General features: G+C 41.6%; 3 protein-coding genes and 1 pseudogene across 6 annotated transcripts; 1 reads left to right on the forward strand and 3 right to left on the reverse strand.

Annotated features, from left to right (window-relative positions):
- Window positions 1–12: 12 nt before the first annotated feature.
- On the reverse strand, window positions 13–3,041 carry LOC135595812 (uncharacterized; annotated as a pseudogene).
- A 284-nt stretch (window positions 3,042–3,325) lies between these two features.
- LOC135595813 (uncharacterized) lies at window positions 3,326–6,033 on the reverse strand. Of its 4 annotated transcripts, XM_065087209.1 has the most exons (4): window positions 5,869–5,964; window positions 5,653–5,776; window positions 5,108–5,567; window positions 3,326–5,032 (listed from the first exon to the last, which is right to left on the reverse strand). In XM_065087209.1, exon 4 carries the CDS (start codon window positions 5,001–5,003, stop codon window positions 3,636–3,638), a length of 1,368 nt encoding a protein of 455 aa, XP_064943281.1. In that variant the 5' UTR covers window positions 5,004–5,032; window positions 5,108–5,567; window positions 5,653–5,776; window positions 5,869–5,964; the 3' UTR covers window positions 3,326–3,635. The 4 variants fall into 4 exon arrangements, with proteins under 4 accessions (XP_064943281.1, XP_064943278.1, XP_064943280.1 ...); XM_065087206.1 differs by having other exon boundaries at window positions 3,326–5,186; window positions 5,705–5,776; window positions 5,869–6,028; XM_065087208.1 differs by having other exon boundaries at window positions 3,327–5,567; window positions 5,929–6,033.
- A 6,686-nt stretch (window positions 6,034–12,719) lies between these two features.
- LOC103968462 (NAC domain-containing protein 83) lies at window positions 12,720–13,857 on the reverse strand. The gene is made up of 3 exons (XM_009381694.3): window positions 13,514–13,857; window positions 13,164–13,429; window positions 12,720–13,091 (listed from the first exon to the last, which is right to left on the reverse strand). The coding sequence occupies exons 1-3, from the start codon at window positions 13,692–13,694 to the stop codon at window positions 12,882–12,884; spliced, it is 657 nt and encodes a 218-aa protein (XP_009379969.2). The 5' UTR covers window positions 13,695–13,857; the 3' UTR covers window positions 12,720–12,881.
- A 711-nt stretch (window positions 13,858–14,568) lies between these two features.
- On the forward strand, window positions 14,569–19,730 carry LOC135595815 (membrane-anchored ubiquitin-fold protein 3-like). Its single transcript, XM_065087210.1, has 5 exons — window positions 14,569–14,605; window positions 14,639–14,732; window positions 14,855–14,998; window positions 17,965–18,135; window positions 19,312–19,730. The coding sequence occupies exons 3-5, from the start codon at window positions 14,869–14,871 to the stop codon at window positions 19,365–19,367; spliced, it is 357 nt and encodes a 118-aa protein (XP_064943282.1). The 5' UTR covers window positions 14,569–14,605; window positions 14,639–14,732; window positions 14,855–14,868; the 3' UTR covers window positions 19,368–19,730.
- The last annotated feature ends 43 nt before the right edge of the window (window positions 19,731–19,773 follow it).

Raw genomic sequence — 19,773 nt, forward strand, 5'->3', positions numbered from 1 at the left:
AGATATCTCAAGTGTATTGCAATGTACTTTTCTATTTACTCATAAATCTCAAGACTTAATCAAATCCATTATTGAGGTACAATTAGAATACTTAAAACTATTTTTATTTATTGCACACGGGGGATGTTATCCGATCGGATTTAGATCTGCATTCCGATTTGAATTCGATAAGCATCGGATGGACTCCGTCCTGGTGTCGCTCGTCGGAAGCTTCACTCGCTGCACACTACCATGGAAGAGAGTCGAGGATCCGCTGCTCCCATGATCACAACTCCCTTGTTCCTCGCATCGAGCAGATAGTCCAAAGCTTCCTTGGTTATGACTTCACCGGGGTTCAGCACCGGAATACCTGGTGGCATCGTGCAGATGAGCTCGCCACATATCTCCCCGAGGCTTTCTCCAATGTTCACTTTCCTCTTCTTCGCGAAGAAGGCCTCCCTCGGACTAAGCTCCCGCCTAAACCCAGCAAACGGTGTAATCGCGCCACTCGCAACTTGGTTCTGCGATTGGTTCTCATCGAGGAACCTCGTCGAGAGATGTGACAGAGCTGTGATCAGCCTTTCTGTGTGCTCCATGGACGTCCCCCAGTTGAAGACCAAGGTCACAGACCGCATCCCTTCAAACTGAGGTATGACTCCGTGCTCCTCACGTAGCAGCTCATTCACCTTGAAGCCGGTCAGTCCTAGCCGTGAGACACCTACTGTGACACGCAGAGGATCCATATCGGGGAAATCAGAGGAAAAGCACGATGCATCCAAGATCGAAAGACCTGGAATTCGCCCTATCTGAAGCCTCGCGAGGTCCGCCATTTCCATGGCTTTACCCAAGATGGCTCCTGGATTCTCGCTCAGCTGAGCTCTGGTAGCGTCCAAGGACGCCAGGAGTAGATAGCTCGAGCTGGTGCTCTGAAGTGCTTCGAGGCATCTGCGTACTCTTTCCCTGTCCACACGATGTCCGGACATGTGCAGCATCGACGACTGCGAAAGAGAGGAGAGAACCTTGTGCGTAGATTGAACCACGAGGTCGGCACCTTGCTCCAGCGCCGTCATCGGAAGCCTCGGATGAAACTTGAAGTGCGCACCGTGGGCTTCGTCTACGATTACCGGAAGGCCGTGCGAGTGACACAGATTGGTGATCTCATCGATCCTGCAGCATATCCCCTGATAAGTTGGTGAGGGATGAAGACTGCAGCAGCTCTTTTGCCAGCTTCCTTCAGCTCCTCTATAGCTGTCTCCACCTGTGATGGGGTGACTCCGCCGGCAACGTCCCAAAGCGAGCTGTACTCCGGCGTGATGTATTTTGGTATGGCTCCGGATAAGACCATGGCGTGAGTCGCAGAGATATGTGCATTCCTAGGGAGAACGAGGAAGTCACCAGGAGAGCAAGTGGCCATGATCGATGCCATCACCCCGCAGCTGGCTCCTCCCACGAGAAACCATGTCTCCGATGAACCAAATAATTCGGCCGCCAGCTTTTGGGCATCAGAGAGTGGTCCTTTGGAGGAGGACAAGTTGCCAATCCTGGGGATGGGAGCCAAATCATACGTGAATACGTCGGGGCCAAAGAGTTGGGAGAGCATTGCCGGAGCAGCTTTGCCTCTATTGTGTCCTGGAAACTGAAAGCAAGCTGGGTCTAGTTCTGCAAAGGCCATTAGAGCAGAAACGAAAGGGGCATTCGTCGCATAAGGAGCTACACCACCATAGCCGTCGTCCTCAGTGCTCTCAGAAGCAGGTTGTTTCTTGGTTTGATATGCACAGGTTTCCTGCGTAACAATAGCAGCAAGAACAAGGTATGCACATTAATCACAGCTATTAATTATATGTGAATTCCGTTGTTTTCTATGTAGAATAAGTTTTGGAAAATGGCCAGTAATTCTGAGGATAATCTTCTTGACATATGTATTCATCATGTTTGACTGGAAAGAGCAAGTGAAGAAAACCAAGAAAAATCAAAGTGCATAGGTCAATGGAGAAACAGAAACAATGGCATCGAAGTCTCTCTCTAATTGGCAAGTTTCTGATGGCTTTTTGAGTGTAAAACACTTTGTTTGGCTAATGTTCATACATGGTTTCTAACGCAAGTTAGAAACATATATGTGCAAATCAGCATTATGATTTAAACATTTTTCTACATACTCAGATTGGATCTCAGTGGAAAAACAACAATCACTGAAGGAACTAATGCCTGCTTGTTTGTTTTCATCGGTCTATGCCAGCCAACGAAGTTGTGTGTACTATGTGACCAACAAAGTGCTATAGAACATGGATTATTGTTCTTAGTGAGAACAGCCATTACTATGTACCAATTTCCAGAAAATGGGTCACAAATAGCATTAATGGACCAACGCAGTTTCCATATATATATATATATATATATATATAATCCTCATTGGACCAGTCATCTTTTCCTATTTGACTGCAGCAATTGTGGACTGAATCTTTTCTCCCTAAACAATGTAAATTGAGCCCCATTTTCTTAAAAGTCTTCTCTTTTCCCCTTTTTAAGTTTCTGGTTTTATTCCTGTGCTTTTTCTTTCGTCGTTTCTAACTCTCATGAAATGAAGAATCTGTAGCTTCTCTCTCCTACAACCATTTCTTATCGCTATATTGTCTACTTAAGATTATAATGCCACACTAAGAAGTTCTTATGCTTCCCTCACAGAGGAGATGATCCAAACACAGAGTGTGACCTGTCTACTCTTGGCAATGCATGAAATTGTACATTGGAAGGTAAAAAGCTCACGGGATTCCGGTGCCTCCTCCCCCACCCGACGTGAAGTCTTGGCCGGCGATCCACAGATGGAAGATCAAGCAGCTGAAAATGGAAGGAAAATGAAACAACAAGTCATTCTTTAGATAACAAACAGAGAGTGATTAGTTCATGCCGAAAGAAAGAGCAAAAGCTACGTTTGTCGGGAAGGTGGTCAGGGAGAAGATCATGGCGGACAAAGTTTCGATCGTACGGCTCTGAATCACACGAAGAAGAAGAAGAAGAAGAAGAAGGTAGAGAGTGCGGTGCCTGCCGTCCACTAAATCATCGTGGGAAGGCGTTTATGGTGCGTGGTAGTGTTTGGTCCACGGCGACAAAAGAGGCAATCATCGAGAGCTCTCGCTATTCCTTCTATCCCAAAATAATGTCATCTGTCGGTATAGTTAAAAAGGACATGTTAACTTCCCACTGAAAATAATGTCGTCGATAGGTATAGTTACAAACGCAAGATGCATGAATTCGTCATATTAGAATAATTTTGAACATGGATATATGTATTTGACATCTCAAATAAAACAACAGAACATGTTGGCACCTCAATAAGATATAGTAAATCTATACAAAAAATATTATAAGGGAGAAAAAGATGCCCAAAAATACAATGCAAATTAACTTATCAACATTTGTGAGGTTTCCAATAGATTTTTATTATCCAAATTTATATTTAGCAATTGAGACAGACTCGGAAACTCCAAATTAAATTAAGCAACTGAGACAGACTGGAAAGTAGAGCGATACTTCCTTCCTTGGTTGCGAACCCAATCCAGATGTGCTACAATTAGAATCTGACTTAGTACTTAATACTTAGATCTGTATTCCGATTCCAACTCGGATGGACTCGTCCTGTTGGCTCTGGTCGGAAAGCTTCACTCGCTGCACACTAACATGGAAGAGAGTCGAGGATCTGCTGCTCCCAAGATCACAGCTCCCTTGTTCCTCGCATCCTGCAGATAGTCCAAAGCTTCCCTGGTTACGACTTCTCCGGGATTCAGCACCGGAACACCTGGTGGGAACGTGCAGATGAGCTCGCCACATATCTTCCCGAGGCTTTCTCCAATGTCCACTTTCCTCTTCTTCGCGAAGAAGGCCTCCCTTGGACTGAGCTCCCGACTAAACCCAGCAAACGGTGTAATCACACCACTCCCAACTTGGTTCTGTGATCGGTTCTCATCGAGGAACGTCGTCGAGAGATGTGACAGAGCTGTGATCAGCCTTTCTGTGTGCTCCATGGACGTCCCCCAATTGAAGACTAAGGTCACAGACCGCATCCCTGCAAGCTCGGGTATGACTCCGTGCTCCTCACATAGCAGCTCATTCACCTTGAAGCCGGTCAGTCCTAGCCGTGAGACACCGACTGTGACACGCAGAGGATCCATATCGGGGAAATCAGAGGAAAAGCACGATGCATCCAAGATCGAAAGACCTGGAATTCGCCCTATCTGAAGCCTCACGAGGTCCGCCATTTCCATGGCTTTACCCAAGATGGCTCCTGGATTCTCGCTCAGCTGAGCTCTGGCAGCGTCCAAAGACGCCAGGAGTAGATAGCTCGAGCTGGTGCTCTGAAGTGCTTCGAGGCATCTGCGTACTCTTTCCCTGTCCACACGATGTCCGGACATGTGCAGCATCGACGACTGCGAAAGAGAGGAGAGAACCTTGTGCGTAGATTGAACCACGAGGTCAGCACCTTGCTCCAGCGCCGTCATCGGAAGCCTCGGATGAAACTTGAAGTGCGCACCGTGGGCTTCGTCTACGATTACCGGAACGCCGTGCGAGTGACACAGCTTGGTGATCTCATCGATCTTGCAGCATATCCCCTGATAAGTTGGTGAGGTGATGAGGACCGCAGCAGCTCGTTTCCCACCTTCCTTCAGCTCCTCTATAGCTGTCTCCACCTGTGATGGGGTGACTCCGCCGGCAACGTCCCAAAGCGAGCTGTACTCCGGCGTGATGTATTTTGGTATGGCTCCGGATAAGACCATGGCGTGAGTCGCAGAGATATGTGCATTCCTAGGGAGAACGAGGAAGTCACCAGGAGAGCAAGTGGCCATGATCGATGCCATCACTCCGCAGCTGGATCCTCCCACGAGAAACCATGTCTCAGATGAGCCAAATACTTCGGCGGCCAGCTTCTGGGCTGCGGTGAGTGGTCCTTCGGAGGAGAACAAGTTGCCGATCCAGGGGAGGGGAGTCGAGTCATACGTGAATACGTCGGGGCCAAAGAGTTGGGAGAGCATTGCCGGCGCAGCTTTGCCTCCATTGTGTCCTGGAAAACAAAAGTAAGCTGCGTCTCGTTCTGCAAAGGCCATTAGAGCAGAAACGAAGGGGGCATTCGTCGCACATGGAGCTACACCACCATAGTTGTCGTCCTCGGTGCTCTCAGCGGTAGTTTTTTTCTTGGTTGGATATGCACAGGTGTCCTGTGTAACAATAGCAGCAGGAACAAGGTATGCAAATTACTCACAGCTATGAACTATCTGAGATTTCTGTTGTTTTGTACGTAGAATAAGTTGTTGAAAATGGCCAGTAATTCTGAGGATAATCTTCTTAACATATGAATTCGTCATGTTTGAATTGAAAGACTGACTGAAGAAAACCGAGAAAAAACATAATAGGAAAAATGTGAAGCGTCGATATCATAAGAAGAATCTCCACATTTGAAGTACAGTCTCAATATTACTGATTTTATTTCTTTCTCATAATCCCTTATTTTCTTGGTCGGTGAAGTTCATTATGGATGTTGTCAATCATGAGCACTTGTCGTCGCCATTGCCATAGGGAAAAGAAGAAGAGGAGAAAGACTGGAAGAAGAAGAAGATATTTAAGGTTAAATTATGAAAAGAGAGTTTAAAAATATTTTTAAAGAGAGTTTAAACACAGAGTGACCTTTTTACTCTTGGCAATGCATGGCTTGTACATAGGGAGGTAAAAAGCTCACAGGATTCCGGTGCCTCCTCCGCCACCCGACGTGAACACTTGGCCGGCCATCCACGGACGGAACAGTACGCAACTGGAAATGGAAGGAAAATGAAACAACAAATCATTCTTCAGATAATAAACAGACAATGATTAGTTCATGCTGAAAGAAAGATCAAAAGCTACGTTTGTTGGGAAGGTGGTCGGCGAGGAGATCATGGCGAACAATGTTCGATCGTATGTCACCTCGCTGGTGATCGGTGGCGTTGGCTCCGCCTGAAAGCTCTCACTGTTTCTCTATCCCAAAACAATGTCACCGGTAGGTACAGTAAAATAGGCATTTGTCCGTCGCATCGAAAACAATGTCATCGACAGGTCTATTTCAAAGGATATTTATACTTCGTGTTGCGTCAATCCACGAGACGACTGATCTGATCCGATTAGAATAATGTTGATCACGAATACCATGCGTCCGACACCTCAGTAATATATTTGAATATGGATAGCACGCGTTTGGCACCTCAATAAAATACCTATAAAAATATTATAACGGAGGAAAAAACACTCAAAATATAATGCAAATTAACTTATCAACATTTGTAAGGCTTTAAATATGTATATTTTTATTAGTTCGAAAAGAAAATCATGTAAAAAAAAAAAACTTACTTTTTATACTACTTGGAGTGTAATTTAAATAAGCTTATAATTTTTTTGCTACATATATATATATAAAAACATCGTAAGCTTATACAAAAAATTACCATATACGAGAAATATAAAGTAACTTATTAATCTTGATCGAATTTCAAAAAAGCATTCTTGTTAGTTTGAGAACACAAACACATAGAAAACTTGACTTTTATATCGATTAGGCTTCTTTTCCATTGGATACTTTCAAACTTGGGTTCAAATTAACTAAAACAGTCGAGACGGACTTAGGAAGGAGACCTCTGCTTCCTCGGTTGCGAACACAATCCAATCCACGTCTGATAAATAGAATCTTAGTATTTATATTTAGATCTGTATTCCGATTCCAATTCTATGAGCATCGGATGCAGACTGTCATGGACGAGAGTCGAGGATCTGCTTGCTGCTCCCATGTTCCTCGCATCCTGCAGATAGTCAAAAGCTTCCCTGGTTACGACCTCTCCGGGGTTCAGCACCGGAACACGTGGTGGGAACGTGCAGATGAGCTAGCTACATATCTCCCCGAGGCTTTCTCCAATGTCCACGGTTCCTCTTCTTCGCGAAGAAAGCCTCCCTTGGACTGCGCTCCCGAATAAACCCAGCAAACGGTTTGTGTAATCACACCACTCCCAACTTGGTTCTGTGATCGGTTCTCATCGAGGAACGTCGTCGAGAGATGTGACAGAGCTGTGATCATCCTTTCTATGTGTTCCATGGGCGTCCCCCGATTGAAGACCAAGGTCACAGACCGCATCCCTGCAAGTTCAGGAATTACTCCATGCTCCTCATATAGCAGCTCGTTCACACTGAAGCCTGTCAGTTCTAGCCGTGAGACGCCGACTGTGACACGCAGAGGATCCATGTTGGGGAAATCAGAGGAAAAGCTCGATGCATCCAAGATCGAAAGACCTACAATGTTGCAAATATGGATCAAGCCACCAGAGTCATGGAACCATAAAATGGACCAATCATCTTTTCTTTACTGCAGCACACGGAGACGGAATCTTTTCTTTCTCGTGAGTGTGAAGTGAGCCCCTTTCTTTCTCTTCGTGTCTTTTTGAAGTTTCAGGTTTTATTTCTGTACTTTTTCTTGCATCGTTTCTACTCTCATGAAAGGAAGAATCTGTAGCTTTTCTCTCCTACAACTATTTCTATCACTATATTATCTACTTAAGATTATAATGTCACTCTGAGAAGAACTTAGAGTGACAAACACAGAGTGACCTGTCTTGGCAATGCATGGCTTGTCCATAGGAAGGTAAAAAGCTCACGGGATTCCGGTGCCTCCTCCGCCACCCGACGTGAACACTTGGCCGGCGATCCACGGATGGAAGAGTACGCAACTGAAAATGGAAGGAAAATGAAACAACAGATCATTCTTCAGATAACAAACAGATAACGATTAGTTCATGCTGAAAGAAAGAGCAAAAGCTACGTTTGTCGGGAAGGTGATCAGGCTGGAGATCATGGCGGACAAGATTCGATCGTATGACTCTTTACTTACGAAGGAAGAGGAGGAGGAGAATGCAGCGCCTGCCTTCCGCTAATTATCGTGGGAAGGCTATAAAAGCGGGAGCACCTCGCCGGTGACTGGTCGCGTTTGCACCTCGCTAATTATACGTACATTTGAAACTTGGGAATCGGTGTGGTATTTGTGTCTCGTGTTCGGGTCAACTTCTTGGTTAGTCAATATGTAGTACAGTTCAATTGACCAAACAAAATAAAGCAATCGTAGCACATTCCATTCAATTTCCATATTAAAAAAACAAAATAAGATTAAGATTAGGATCGGACGGAGATCCTATTTTTAATCTAGACTAGGACTAAGCTAATATTTTTGTTATCCCCTCACATCGGATCCTGACAGCAATCCACTCAAGTTGGGTTGGCTATTTTACATATATATTTTGTATATGCCTGCCTATACAAAAAAAAAAGTTGTAATTGAACCATATCACCAAGTTATTTGATTTTATTTGAAGATGTAATTAATTAAATTACAGTAAATGTCTAATTTTTGCAATATTTTCTAAATACAGTTTTGATTATTACCCGTCCTTATACTCTGTTTATATAAATATATATATATATATATATTACATATATATATATTATTGTGTTATTAGGTATTCTTCCAATGTGATACGTTACAATCATTATCACTGCGTTATATACGTGCCAAAACCGTTATTATCGCGCATTTCTCCGTCGTAACGACCTGTTATTAATGAGACGAGTAGCTGAACCCTACAACGTTTTATTCCCGAAGAGCACTTCGTCGCCTCCCACCGACACGCGCGCAAAGAGCGACGGGGGAGAGATGGCGGGGTTTATGGGGGCGTTTTCGGGGACGCGGGCGCTGGAGATCGTGAAGCGGAACAACTCGCCGGGGCTCCTCTGGAAGCGGATCAAGCTCACCACCACCCGCAAGAACAACGCCAAGAAGCGCCTCCGCCGCGTCTGGCAGGTGACTCCGCATCCCGCTCCTCAATTCTTCCCCATTTCTCTAGGGTTCTCGATCGAGGATCGGACGACCCCGTCGAAACCCGAGCCCGCTCGAGATTATTGATTCAGAATGGATTGTTTTCTTGATCGAATTATACGGTGTCGATTAACTTGAGTCGGTGAGTTCGCTGTAGTTTGCGTTGCTTTTGTACCGGCAAAACCCTAACAAAATTACATCTTTCTCATAAAATTAACATAGAAGACGGTTCTTTTCTAGAAAAATCGACTTTTTATTGGATATTTTTAGGTTTCTGAATTCCAGCTGCCCGGATATTTTGTGTGCCCAAAGTGTATTGTAGGTTGTATGAGTTGCTTATGGGCAGTTAGTCACACATGAGATCGGATCGCACTGAGGTGTATATTAGAAATCTGTGTAGGTTCTAGAGATTTTAAGGGAAATCTGTGTATGTTCTAGAGATTTTAGGGGAAATCTGTGTAGGTTCTAGAGATTTTAGGGGAAAGGAAGGGAAATAATTATTCCTGGCTTCATTTGCCAGGGCATTCCTTTTTCCCGGATTCTTTCAAGGAAATATCTATCCAATGCCCTTAGTCAGCTTGTGCTTCTTCCTTTTGGCAGAGAAATGGGTGCTGCTGTTATATGCTGGAGAAGCTTAATATCTTAGCATCAGTGCCTCGTAATGTCCAGGTTATTATCTTAGCATTTAACGGTTCTAATCGATTAAAAGAGATTTCATATAAGCACTGGTGAATAGTTGACAAGATCTCCACTTTCTGGGTGTTCGGTAGGGTCTTTAAGATTGCTATTCTTTGGAGCTGGAATCTGGATGCTAAATATGGCGTCCTAACAAAACGGGTTATGCTGTTTCTTTGTACAGCACACTTGCCTTGTGATATACCTTTGACAACCTTACTTTGCTCTCCCGCTGGAAGTAGAAAAGCATCCACAGATAAGTGAAGCATCATATTATGGAATGAGTCAGTAGTGTCCATTAAACATAACTCAAGGAAGCAAAACCATGTTTTTTGCAGTTCTATTTTGTTGTTGACTATGTAAATTTTTTTTATGTTAAACATTCAGGGGACAGTTTTACCCCTTTTTATCATGGAATGGGCATTTTGCTGTATAGCCTGATCTGTTTTTGGTTAATTGTTGGATCTAGGAAGCATAAAACAAATTATGCTCTTGTCTTGGAAATCCCTAAATTATGAAATTCCAAGCTCATGTTTATGTAAATACTGTATTTCATTACTTAGCATCTTTGATAATGCGATGAATTCGGCAATTATTTTTCCTTTCAGAATCAAATTTTTTTTACATAGAAAAGGTTGTTTTTTATTGTAATGCAGAATGAAGCTGTCTTGAGGGCTTGTGCTGAACCACAACAAGAAACTGCAGCAAGTACTGCTGCAGTTGGAAATAAATAGACTCAGATCAGATGTAGTGCCATTGATAATTCTTTCTTTTCTGCTTTGGAAATCGTTGCAACCGACGGATTTTGTTGTGTATTTTTGCTTAAAACAAGCATTTGAAATGGTACTGTTAGATAAGAATTTATTCTCTTTATCTATTCTCTTTTGTCTCTAGAAAATTTGCATCTCAGATTTGATATTACTTTTCTTTACTTCACTTGCTTATCCCTCTTGCAACATGAAGAATCGTGTATTTTGTCTGTCATGATCTACATATAGGTTTCCTCATTTTGATTGTTGTTTACTTCTTTCATGGTTTCTCAAATGAAGTCTAAAGCTATTGATTCAGAATCATCACAATACCTTTGTGAGTATAGGAGTGCAATTATATGCAAACAATACTCATTACATGTGCTTAGAATGTTGTCTTTCTTATCATGCCACAGGTTAATTATTATTTGCACACAATGACCTTTTTTCCTTGTTTCCATATCCTTTGGTCGACTTATTTAAACAGTGGTGAATTTGTCAGAATCATGCAATTCTGTGTCAGAAGGTAAAAGTATTTCAAGAAGATTAACTTATCATGTCTGACTGTCTCTCGTCTGTATGTTGAGATAGAGGTGAACCAGAGAAATGCTGGATTGTGTCAAGTGGGTGTGAACTTGCATTTTTGTGTCATTTTGAAGATGTTTAGGTATGCATTTTAATTCATCAGTATCCGCTCGACCTAAGCGGAAGTAGTGGGAGGTTGAATTATCCCCAACTACAGCAGTCCAATCCAAGGTGGGATTGATGGCATGGTATCATGATGTCGTTCTAGTACTGACTGGTATTTACTGTTGCATCCATGACCTAGAATTGGATTATAACATTCTTATCATTTTTTTGATGATAACAGATTATTTGAATTGTATATCGTTCAGTCCAACCAAAACCAGTGTCAGATTGTGATTTAAGTCTTCATGTGGTGTTTGTATTCATATGTCGAGTGACTTCACAGATCCAACCGGCCCACAGGCCCCACTGTCCGTCAAGAGTATTGTGACCACCATTCCATTCCATTCCGTTCAGCTCTTCTAGATTTTAAATTCATGTGTGATGTTTGTGTTTCTTGTTCGGCTCAAATTCCCTATGGTTGGTCAAAGTGCACTGCAGCCTAAACAAATCACGTGTTCCATCATGCCTGCAGCGTTATGTGATGGATTGACTAAGAAGAACCAAGTCAGCAATCCAGTGCTACACTCAAGTTCGGTACATGAATTCCTGCTGGATCATGACATCACGATCTTGGAGAAACACGCATGCTGTCTTGGACCTCAGCTCGAGAACCGAAGATGAACTGAATCGGTGATAGGTTTGACTTCCGGTGTTTAGGTGTTTGGTTCTTATGATGCTTAATTCGTTCTTCCAAATTGTTATTTTTTGATTCCGTATGTACATGCCCCTATATTACTAGCCGCAATCTGGACAGAGCTTTCATTGAATGGAACGTGGACGAAGGCCTGTAGGTTGCTGTCTTGGATGGATACCCAAAGCTCAAGACGGATGTAGATTCCAATTCCAAGCTCACAAGAAACATCGGTCGGCTGTACTTTTTGGGGCTGTCGTTGCAAGAACAAATGCGGATGACCATACAATACACATGTCAATCTACTTTGCTGGTCCTTCGTATCCCTACATTTCTGTTTTGTTTCACTAGGATGTGACCTATTTGATTACTTGGTTTCCGTCTCGTTCTCATCTATGTTGGAGCATAAGATTATGACCTCGCATTAACTTTATAACGCCGCCCATAAGTTTAATAAGCCTGAGACATGACGTTGTTGAATATAAGTGCCAAATTAGGTGGTGCATCAGCAAAATAGCATATCCAAGTCTATGTCATGTTCTACAGACTTAGTTTTTAATATGTCATATCTACGCCATAAGCTTAGAGCGTAGAACTCGTCACGCTTACGAAGTACCCCTTCTTTTCTCTTGAGCATTCGTGGTTGAGAGGACTAAAACGATTGCTAACCACATACAATTAAGATACTATTGCCACCGGAATTAAGTTGCCATAGATGCAAGGAGAGCATGATGGTGAGTGTTGCTGCACGAGTTTATGACCTCGACAGTGGTGGAAGGAAGGAGAAGTTTGTGATTCAGAATCATCAAGGTACAAGTCTTTAAATCTGATCCAAATGAGTGTCCATTTCCTGTGTCGTCGCAATCCTCAGCGTCTTGATCATGGACTACTACTTCGATCAACACAGATGACTTGGGGGAAGAAAAAGTGCAGCTTTTGTGGTCCATGGAAGAGCTGGAGGATAAGGTGGTGTCGCCTAATTGATTGATCCACTGATGGCGTTGAACTCGAATCCATCTCCAGAGCTGCAGCTTGGGGAATGAATCATCATCTCCTACTCGGGAGTTCATGTTGTGTTTAGCGGATATCTGAACTCAAGAGTTGCAGGCAAACACACAACGGATGATCACTGTTTCAGTAGTACAAAGGATTACTTGCAAGAGATGAAGAGATTACACGTATCTCCTAGAATTTACAGCTCGAACTTTATTCTGCGTCTGGTTTCCAGGAAGAAGACAACTAGAGGACGGAGAGTGTGAGCATGTGATGTTACAGTAACTTGTTCTCATGGAGGTGAACTCATGCTGCTTGAACTCGCTTCCTCTCCATCACTAGATACATCAGGGAGCTCAGTGACGCAGCTGGAGCCATCATCTCCCATCCTCATCATCTGCTCTCCTGCATGTTCATCATCTTCTTCGGCCTTCATCTTGGCGGCTCTCTTCTTCCTAAAGATGCGACACAACACCCAATCTCCGTTTGGAACCATGCTACTCTGCATCAATAAATTCCAATTCAGTTCAGTAACTCATCATCAAGAGCTACTAAGGTACGAGTAGGAGCTCACATGAGTTGCATCATTTCTTGGATTGGCATCGGGCCGGGCGAGGCGATACTCATGCATGATCCAATCGGTTCTCGTCGGCGGCTTTCCTCGATAGAAGACCAAAACCTTCTTCATCCCCACCACCTGGTTGCACCCGGAAGCCACCACTTGCTTCTCCTTCCCTGCTACTTTCCAGCATCCGGATCTTGCCCTCGGATTCGATCGGTTTCGGTTCAGATATGATGCCTCTCTGAAGCTGAACAAGTACCGGACCTCTTCGCGCCCACCTGTGACATCGCAGCCATGATACATAGTTTCGATCACGTTAGAAGTTCTAACAACAAAAATTCTCTCATGGAAGAGGCACTGACCGGGTAGATCCCATGGGTCATGGTTCCTGAGATCGATCTCGGGGATGATGGAGGCCGGCAAGGGGAAGGAGTAGACCTTCCTCTTGAGGTACTGAACCACAAGCTCTTCATCAGTGGGATGGAACCTGAATCCCGGTGGAAGCCTCAGCATACCATGCCTTACAAAACCGGTATTGTCCATGGAAACCTGAAACAAAAACCAAGTCTTCTCCTTGGTCTCGATATCACATCCCCGGGTCCAACTCTATGGCAACAGAAGACTTCATGGAGATGATCAGTTAGGCGAGCCAAGGAGTGTGTCTCAAAGGAGAGGGAGAGGGCGTGTTTCCAAGGAGAGGGAGGGTGCGGATCTTTTAAAGGCTGCCCGCAGAAGAAGACGACGACCACGGTAACGTGATCCGGACTCAAAGGTTTGACGATATCCACCAAAGTGATTGGTGTTTGGGACAATTCGTATTTGAAAACGTCAAGGGAGCATGAAGAAACAACACCTAGCCAGGAGTCAGATTGGGACAACATGCAAAGGCCACTAAACCACTGAAAGCTTGCGCATGCAGACTCTTTTCATCTTCGATTTGATAGCAATCATCTGCTCCATCCAGGAGAAGCTTGAGATTCGGATGTCAACCTCTCTATATCTATCTGCTCCGTGATCCATGCTCAGGTAGAGATAGGCAACACATGCAACATATATTGGTGGGACTCTTAGGATATATATGTGTGTATATACATATGTATATATATACATATATATATTTATAAATATATATAAAAGAGTTATGTTCTTGGCAAAAAAGAATAGAAAAGGTTGGCACCGCCTTCGACCGTCCTTTCACTTTTAGCTACCCATCACCTATCCGTCATGTGATTGGCGGCGTCGGGCGGCCACGCGTGACCCAGATGTGGGCCCACGGCAGCAACCGGGAGGAGAGGAATGACTCGTTGTTACATACATGCATTGTGTTGTCATTAGTATATATATTTATTTCTTGTTGGTTTTATTAATCTGACGATTCCTTGTCTTTAATTTCCGTTTTCCTCATATTATCTATCTTCTTCTTGCGATCGAACGGTGCCGTTCTTGAACCCTAACCCTCCACCTGTGGATCTCTAATCTCAAGATCCCCCTCATTGATCGCGCTCCCGCGTTCCTGGGATCTCCTCCTCGGTTGCTTTCGCTTCCGGATCCCGACGTCCCCGCTAGCTTGCGCTGCGAAAGGTGTGGTTCTTGCCCCCTCTCCTTGATTTCGATTTTGTGCTGGTACCTATTCGCTTCTCCGGTGGATGAATCGTTAGTTCGTATCTTGACTGATCTTTACATTTTGGGTGATCGGTGACTAGATCGGAGAGAGCAAATGCCAGACGAGGATCTGATCGAGCTCAAGTTTCGGCTGTATGATGGAACGGACATCGGCCCGATCCGCTACTCTGCTTCTTCCACCGTCGCCATGCTCAAAGAAAGGATAATATCCGAGTGGCCGCGAGGTAGGAGTTCACGTTTCTTTTAGTCTTTGGTTCTCAAATCAGCAAGTCTTTTTTTCCCGTGAAAGTGAACTTGTCGTTTCTTGATTTTGGTATACGATTCCTAGATCTTTCAACAAGTCAAAATATGTTTACGGTGAATCCTATTTTTGATTCTTTTCGCAGCGATGCCGACTTAAAAGTTCAAACGAAATATCAGAATATATTTACATTTAAGTTTAATGTCGATCCGCTTCCTATATGAACAAAATTATTACGACACTTAGTTTGCTAGGTTGCTGTCAAGTTTTGTTGGCGACGTTATGTGATGCCAATTTGTTGCTAACCGCCAGACACAATAATCCACATTTATGTCATTGCATATCAACCGTGAATAATGATCTCAACTTTATGTATTTTCAAAATTTTACGGTGATTAACCGAATACTTAACCGGATAACGTCAACGCTCTGCCACTATAATTCAAGTTGTGAAGGTCAAATCTCAAGGGCCACGTCTCAGTGTCAATCTTTTCTCTAGTTATCTTTTCTGTGGTTCTGTATTGTCTGGTTTGAAGCTGCTTCTTTACTCACTTCTAGTACTAAACATTGAGCTCACTGAAAAATTGAATATATTTCAGATATTTTATTTAGTTCATAATATTTGTTTCTTTCAATATGTGTGTATTCTGCAATACTTGTCAAAAGTTTTGCTGAAACATTCATGTGGTATGCATTACAATCTGTGCCTGATCAATGGTATTTGTGTCTGTTATAGTGTCTGAATAATCTGCCGTTCTATTGCGACATCACATTGTTGTGTTATTGATAAGTCTCACGTTCAACTAAGTGTCTTGTATGCTGTTTAATATGATGAATGAAAAGTATCATTATTTAAGTAAAAACATGTATTCTGCCATTTGTTTGTGCAACATTGTGTCCTTTTCAGGAGTACACATGTTCACCTTGTTCATTTTTTTATGCATCTTATTGTGGCAAAGTGCAATTCTCAGAGAAAAATTCTCACATTGCCCTCCTAATGTTGTTCCAATTTGCTTGTACTTCAAATCGGTGGCTTTTTGTACTTTTGTTTATATGATATCTGTGGCAAGACTTTAATGAATATTTATGGTTTGAGATTTACTTTTTAAAAATTTTAATGTCAATTTTATTAGGGTGGTGACATATAAGTAGCTGATGGTCATGCCAAAAGGGTAGAATTGTAAGTGCGTGTGATGGATACTATATTGAAAAATGGGGTAAATGCGTGGCTGTTTCTGATCTAAATGGGCCAGAAGTGCTATGACAAAGAAGAAAAAACAACACTGCAAGCTAAGAAATGTATAACATGTTCTTGAAATTAAAATCTCATTCTTATACTGCTTATGATGTACTCAAACTTTTAGGAAGATGCATAAAATATGAGATGGTTTTTACCAGAATGCCTCTTGAGAATTTTATGTAATACTAGTTTGTCTAGTTTGGAGCACTTTGCAAATGATGATATAATCTATAAAACAAGATTTGTTATAGTGCATAATATAAGTTTATCTTTTAGTTTTTACTAAGCTGTCTCGAGTCGGTTCCTAAGTAATGAGGGAAAAGAATAAATTCCATAGTTTAGTTGGAATTTGAAGTTATGGTCAGAATCAGGTTATAGATATAATTTGCCTGTTCCGTTTACACTACCATGTAAGGTCTCCTTGAAGGCTAAGTTATACTTGGAAGCTTGGATATGTAGATCAAGTATCTTGATTGTAGAGTTATAATTAGAATCAGGTATAAGTTACAGTTCATGTTCTATTTATCACTATCATATAATGAGTCTTGCAAGGCTGGGTGATACTTAGAAGCTTGGATTTATTGATTTAGTGCCCTGTTTCTTTTTCCGCTTCTGATTCTCATGATCATTGGTGACAGTGCCTTTCCATTTTTGGTGTTTCCTTGTAGAGATAAAAGGAAGGTCATTGGGTGACACTTGTATTTATTCATTATGTTCAGAGAAATGACATGAAAGGGCTTACACAATATTTCATTTGTAGGAATAGCAGTTGGTTGATTCGGTTGACACTGTATGGATGAGATATTTTTCGTTGCATTTTATCATATGTCCTGTCAAACCTATAATTCTACCAATCACATTGCGTTTAAAAATAACCTTTTGTTGGCAGTGGGCTTTTCTAGCCAGGCTGGTGAGATCTTTTAAAGTATCTTTTATGATTCATTCAATTTGTTATCAGTATTGTGCTTTTCCAGTCAGGTTGATCTTATCTTTTTGGGATATTCTGTGAATATATTTCCTTTTTGGTGCCTAATTGTAGGCTTTAAAGTTTGTGCCATTAATCTGATAACAGGGACAACTTTTTTCAGTTGGTTATTCGAGTTTAGTTTACTTACTGTGTTTAAATCTGTTCTTTTCAATGGCATGTATCTGTATCTCTTTGAAAGGAGAACCTTTGGGTGTTATCTATGTCAAATTGGCTAATGGACTCGTAGCTTGATTTTTTGGATATGCAAAAAGAGAAAATCCTACTTATACAGTTAGACTAGTAACGTTGATATTGTTATATTTTCTGAAGAGAATTGTCTCACTCCATTTCTCTCACAACTCTCCTCGAAAAGACCTTTATTTGGAACCAAAGGAGCAAATCTCGCTTTAAGACATGGAATATCGAATGGCAATTTTGGCCATATAAGTGTGTATTGCAGTAGCACTAGTTGCGTTTGACTATAAGCTGCTTAAGGCTCATCTAAAGTTTGGCGATTTAGTTACATATGGTTATTAGGATTTTTTTTCCTATAAATTTATTATTGTAGCATTTAAATGATTACATATACTCATCATGTTACTTTCACTTTTATGTTTTGGTCTGTTCTCTGTCTTTGTGATATTATCCTGTGATTGTCTAAATTTTTTGCTGATCTAATTTAGCTTTATATTGCTAATTTCATTAGTGACTCAATCATCTTCTGTCCTTGCATTCTCTGCAGACAAGAAGATTATACCAAAGGTGGCTAATGATGTCAAATTGATAAGTGCTGGCAAAGTATTAGAGAACAACACAACAATTGCCCAGTGCAGATCACCTTTTGGTGAACTTCCTTCAGGGGTTGTCACCATGCATGTTGTTGTGCAACCGTCATTGACTAAAACTAAAACAGGTAAGCTGGATCTTGCTACTTCTTGAATGCTATGAATTGTGATATCTTTTCTTGGTGTCACTGAAGTACAGTTAGATGTATGTGCAATTCCATGTCTTTTGATGCATTAATTAAGTAGCTTTTTTTAGTAGAAGCAGGTTGGTATTATTGTTAAGAATGATTTAAATTGTCACTAGTTGGAGAACCTCATCAGAACTTATTTATAAAGCTCTTGCAAAGGCTTATAAGTAACAAAATCTTGCATCGACACCTTTAATCAATAATCAATTTGTTAAGGTAGGTCAATTGTGTGGTCTTTTCACTAACTAGATGATAGTTGAATACTCATGATATGATGCATCTATAAATAGTGCAATCTATTTCTAGTTTAATATCAGGAAGTATACAAAAGCATTTTAGACCTCACTGTACCAATCAAATTTGCTAATAAGTGTGCAACTGACTTGAGCTGAAACTAACGAATGATCTGCTGTTGGATGGTAGATGCTTTTTTTTCTTGGGGAAAACAAAGTACTGCTGGAAGGATTTTTTTTTTTTTTTTTTTTCCTTGCAATCAATTATACATGTAAATACTGATATCTTTTTTGTTAAATATGCTTCTATTAATAAACTTAAGATCAGACAGTACCATGCCATGGAATAGGATTCTTCAAATAAGTCTTGACTTGAATGCTAATCAGCTGACTAAGTGCTTTTCCAAAAGGCTTTTAGGTGAGGGGCTTTCTTTTAGTAACCTGAAAGTTGAATATCAAAGAAATAATGAGCTGATAGATACCATCCAGATTAGTGACTGATCATGATTGTAATATTCGATAGAATCCACCTAGATCCTAAGATCAGCATGTAACTGTAACACGAGCAATGACTAGTCATAGAATAAGAATATGACAGCATAAAACGTGACAAATTGTTGTTCAAAATGACATTAGTGCCTCTTTATCTGACCTTAAGATAGAAAATGCTATTCTCCTGGAAAATATGCCTGCTGTGTTCGGCATTTGTTTGGTTGCCAGAGTTGCTTGTGTGATAAATCCTTTAGTTGATGAGACATGTAGCAATCTCTCTTGCCCATTTATTTCCTACAGAAGATTTCTAATAACTAGTGTCTGCCTTCTCACTACCGATCTAAATTTAAACTGCTTGCTTTTGATTTCTTTTTTCTCCAATAAACAACAGAAAAGAAGGTGGACAAGTTGGCGAAGAAGAGTGCCTGTTCTTGCTCTATATTGTAGAGCAAGGATGTATCGGTAATGTTTGGTTGGCAGCAATAGAGTATCATCTGTGAAACCCCTGGTGGTAAGCAGAAACCACTTGGGGCAGATGTTTTCTTTTCTTAGGGGCCAAAGTTGTCTTTTCTTGTGTATTCTGTTGCGCAGATCGAGTTGGTGGACGGCTGTACTATTTGTCTTAAAGCAGGTAAGTCTGAGCAGAGTATTATTACATGTGGAGTAGATTGTTCCTCGATATATATATATATATATATATATATATATATATATATATATATATATAGATATATAATCGCACTTCTTGAACGTATGTATATCGATTGCATCAACTGGAATTTAATTCAATAGTCCCGATGGTTTCTCTCTCGTCTACCTGTCTCGATCTTGTTTCCCGCACATAGCATGTTGA

This window comes from Musa acuminata, chromosome BXJ1-10, assembly GCF_036884655.1.
Source record: "Musa acuminata AAA Group cultivar baxijiao chromosome BXJ1-10, Cavendish_Baxijiao_AAA, whole genome shotgun sequence".
Classification (NCBI taxonomy): domain Eukaryota; kingdom Viridiplantae; phylum Streptophyta; class Magnoliopsida; order Zingiberales; family Musaceae; genus Musa; species Musa acuminata.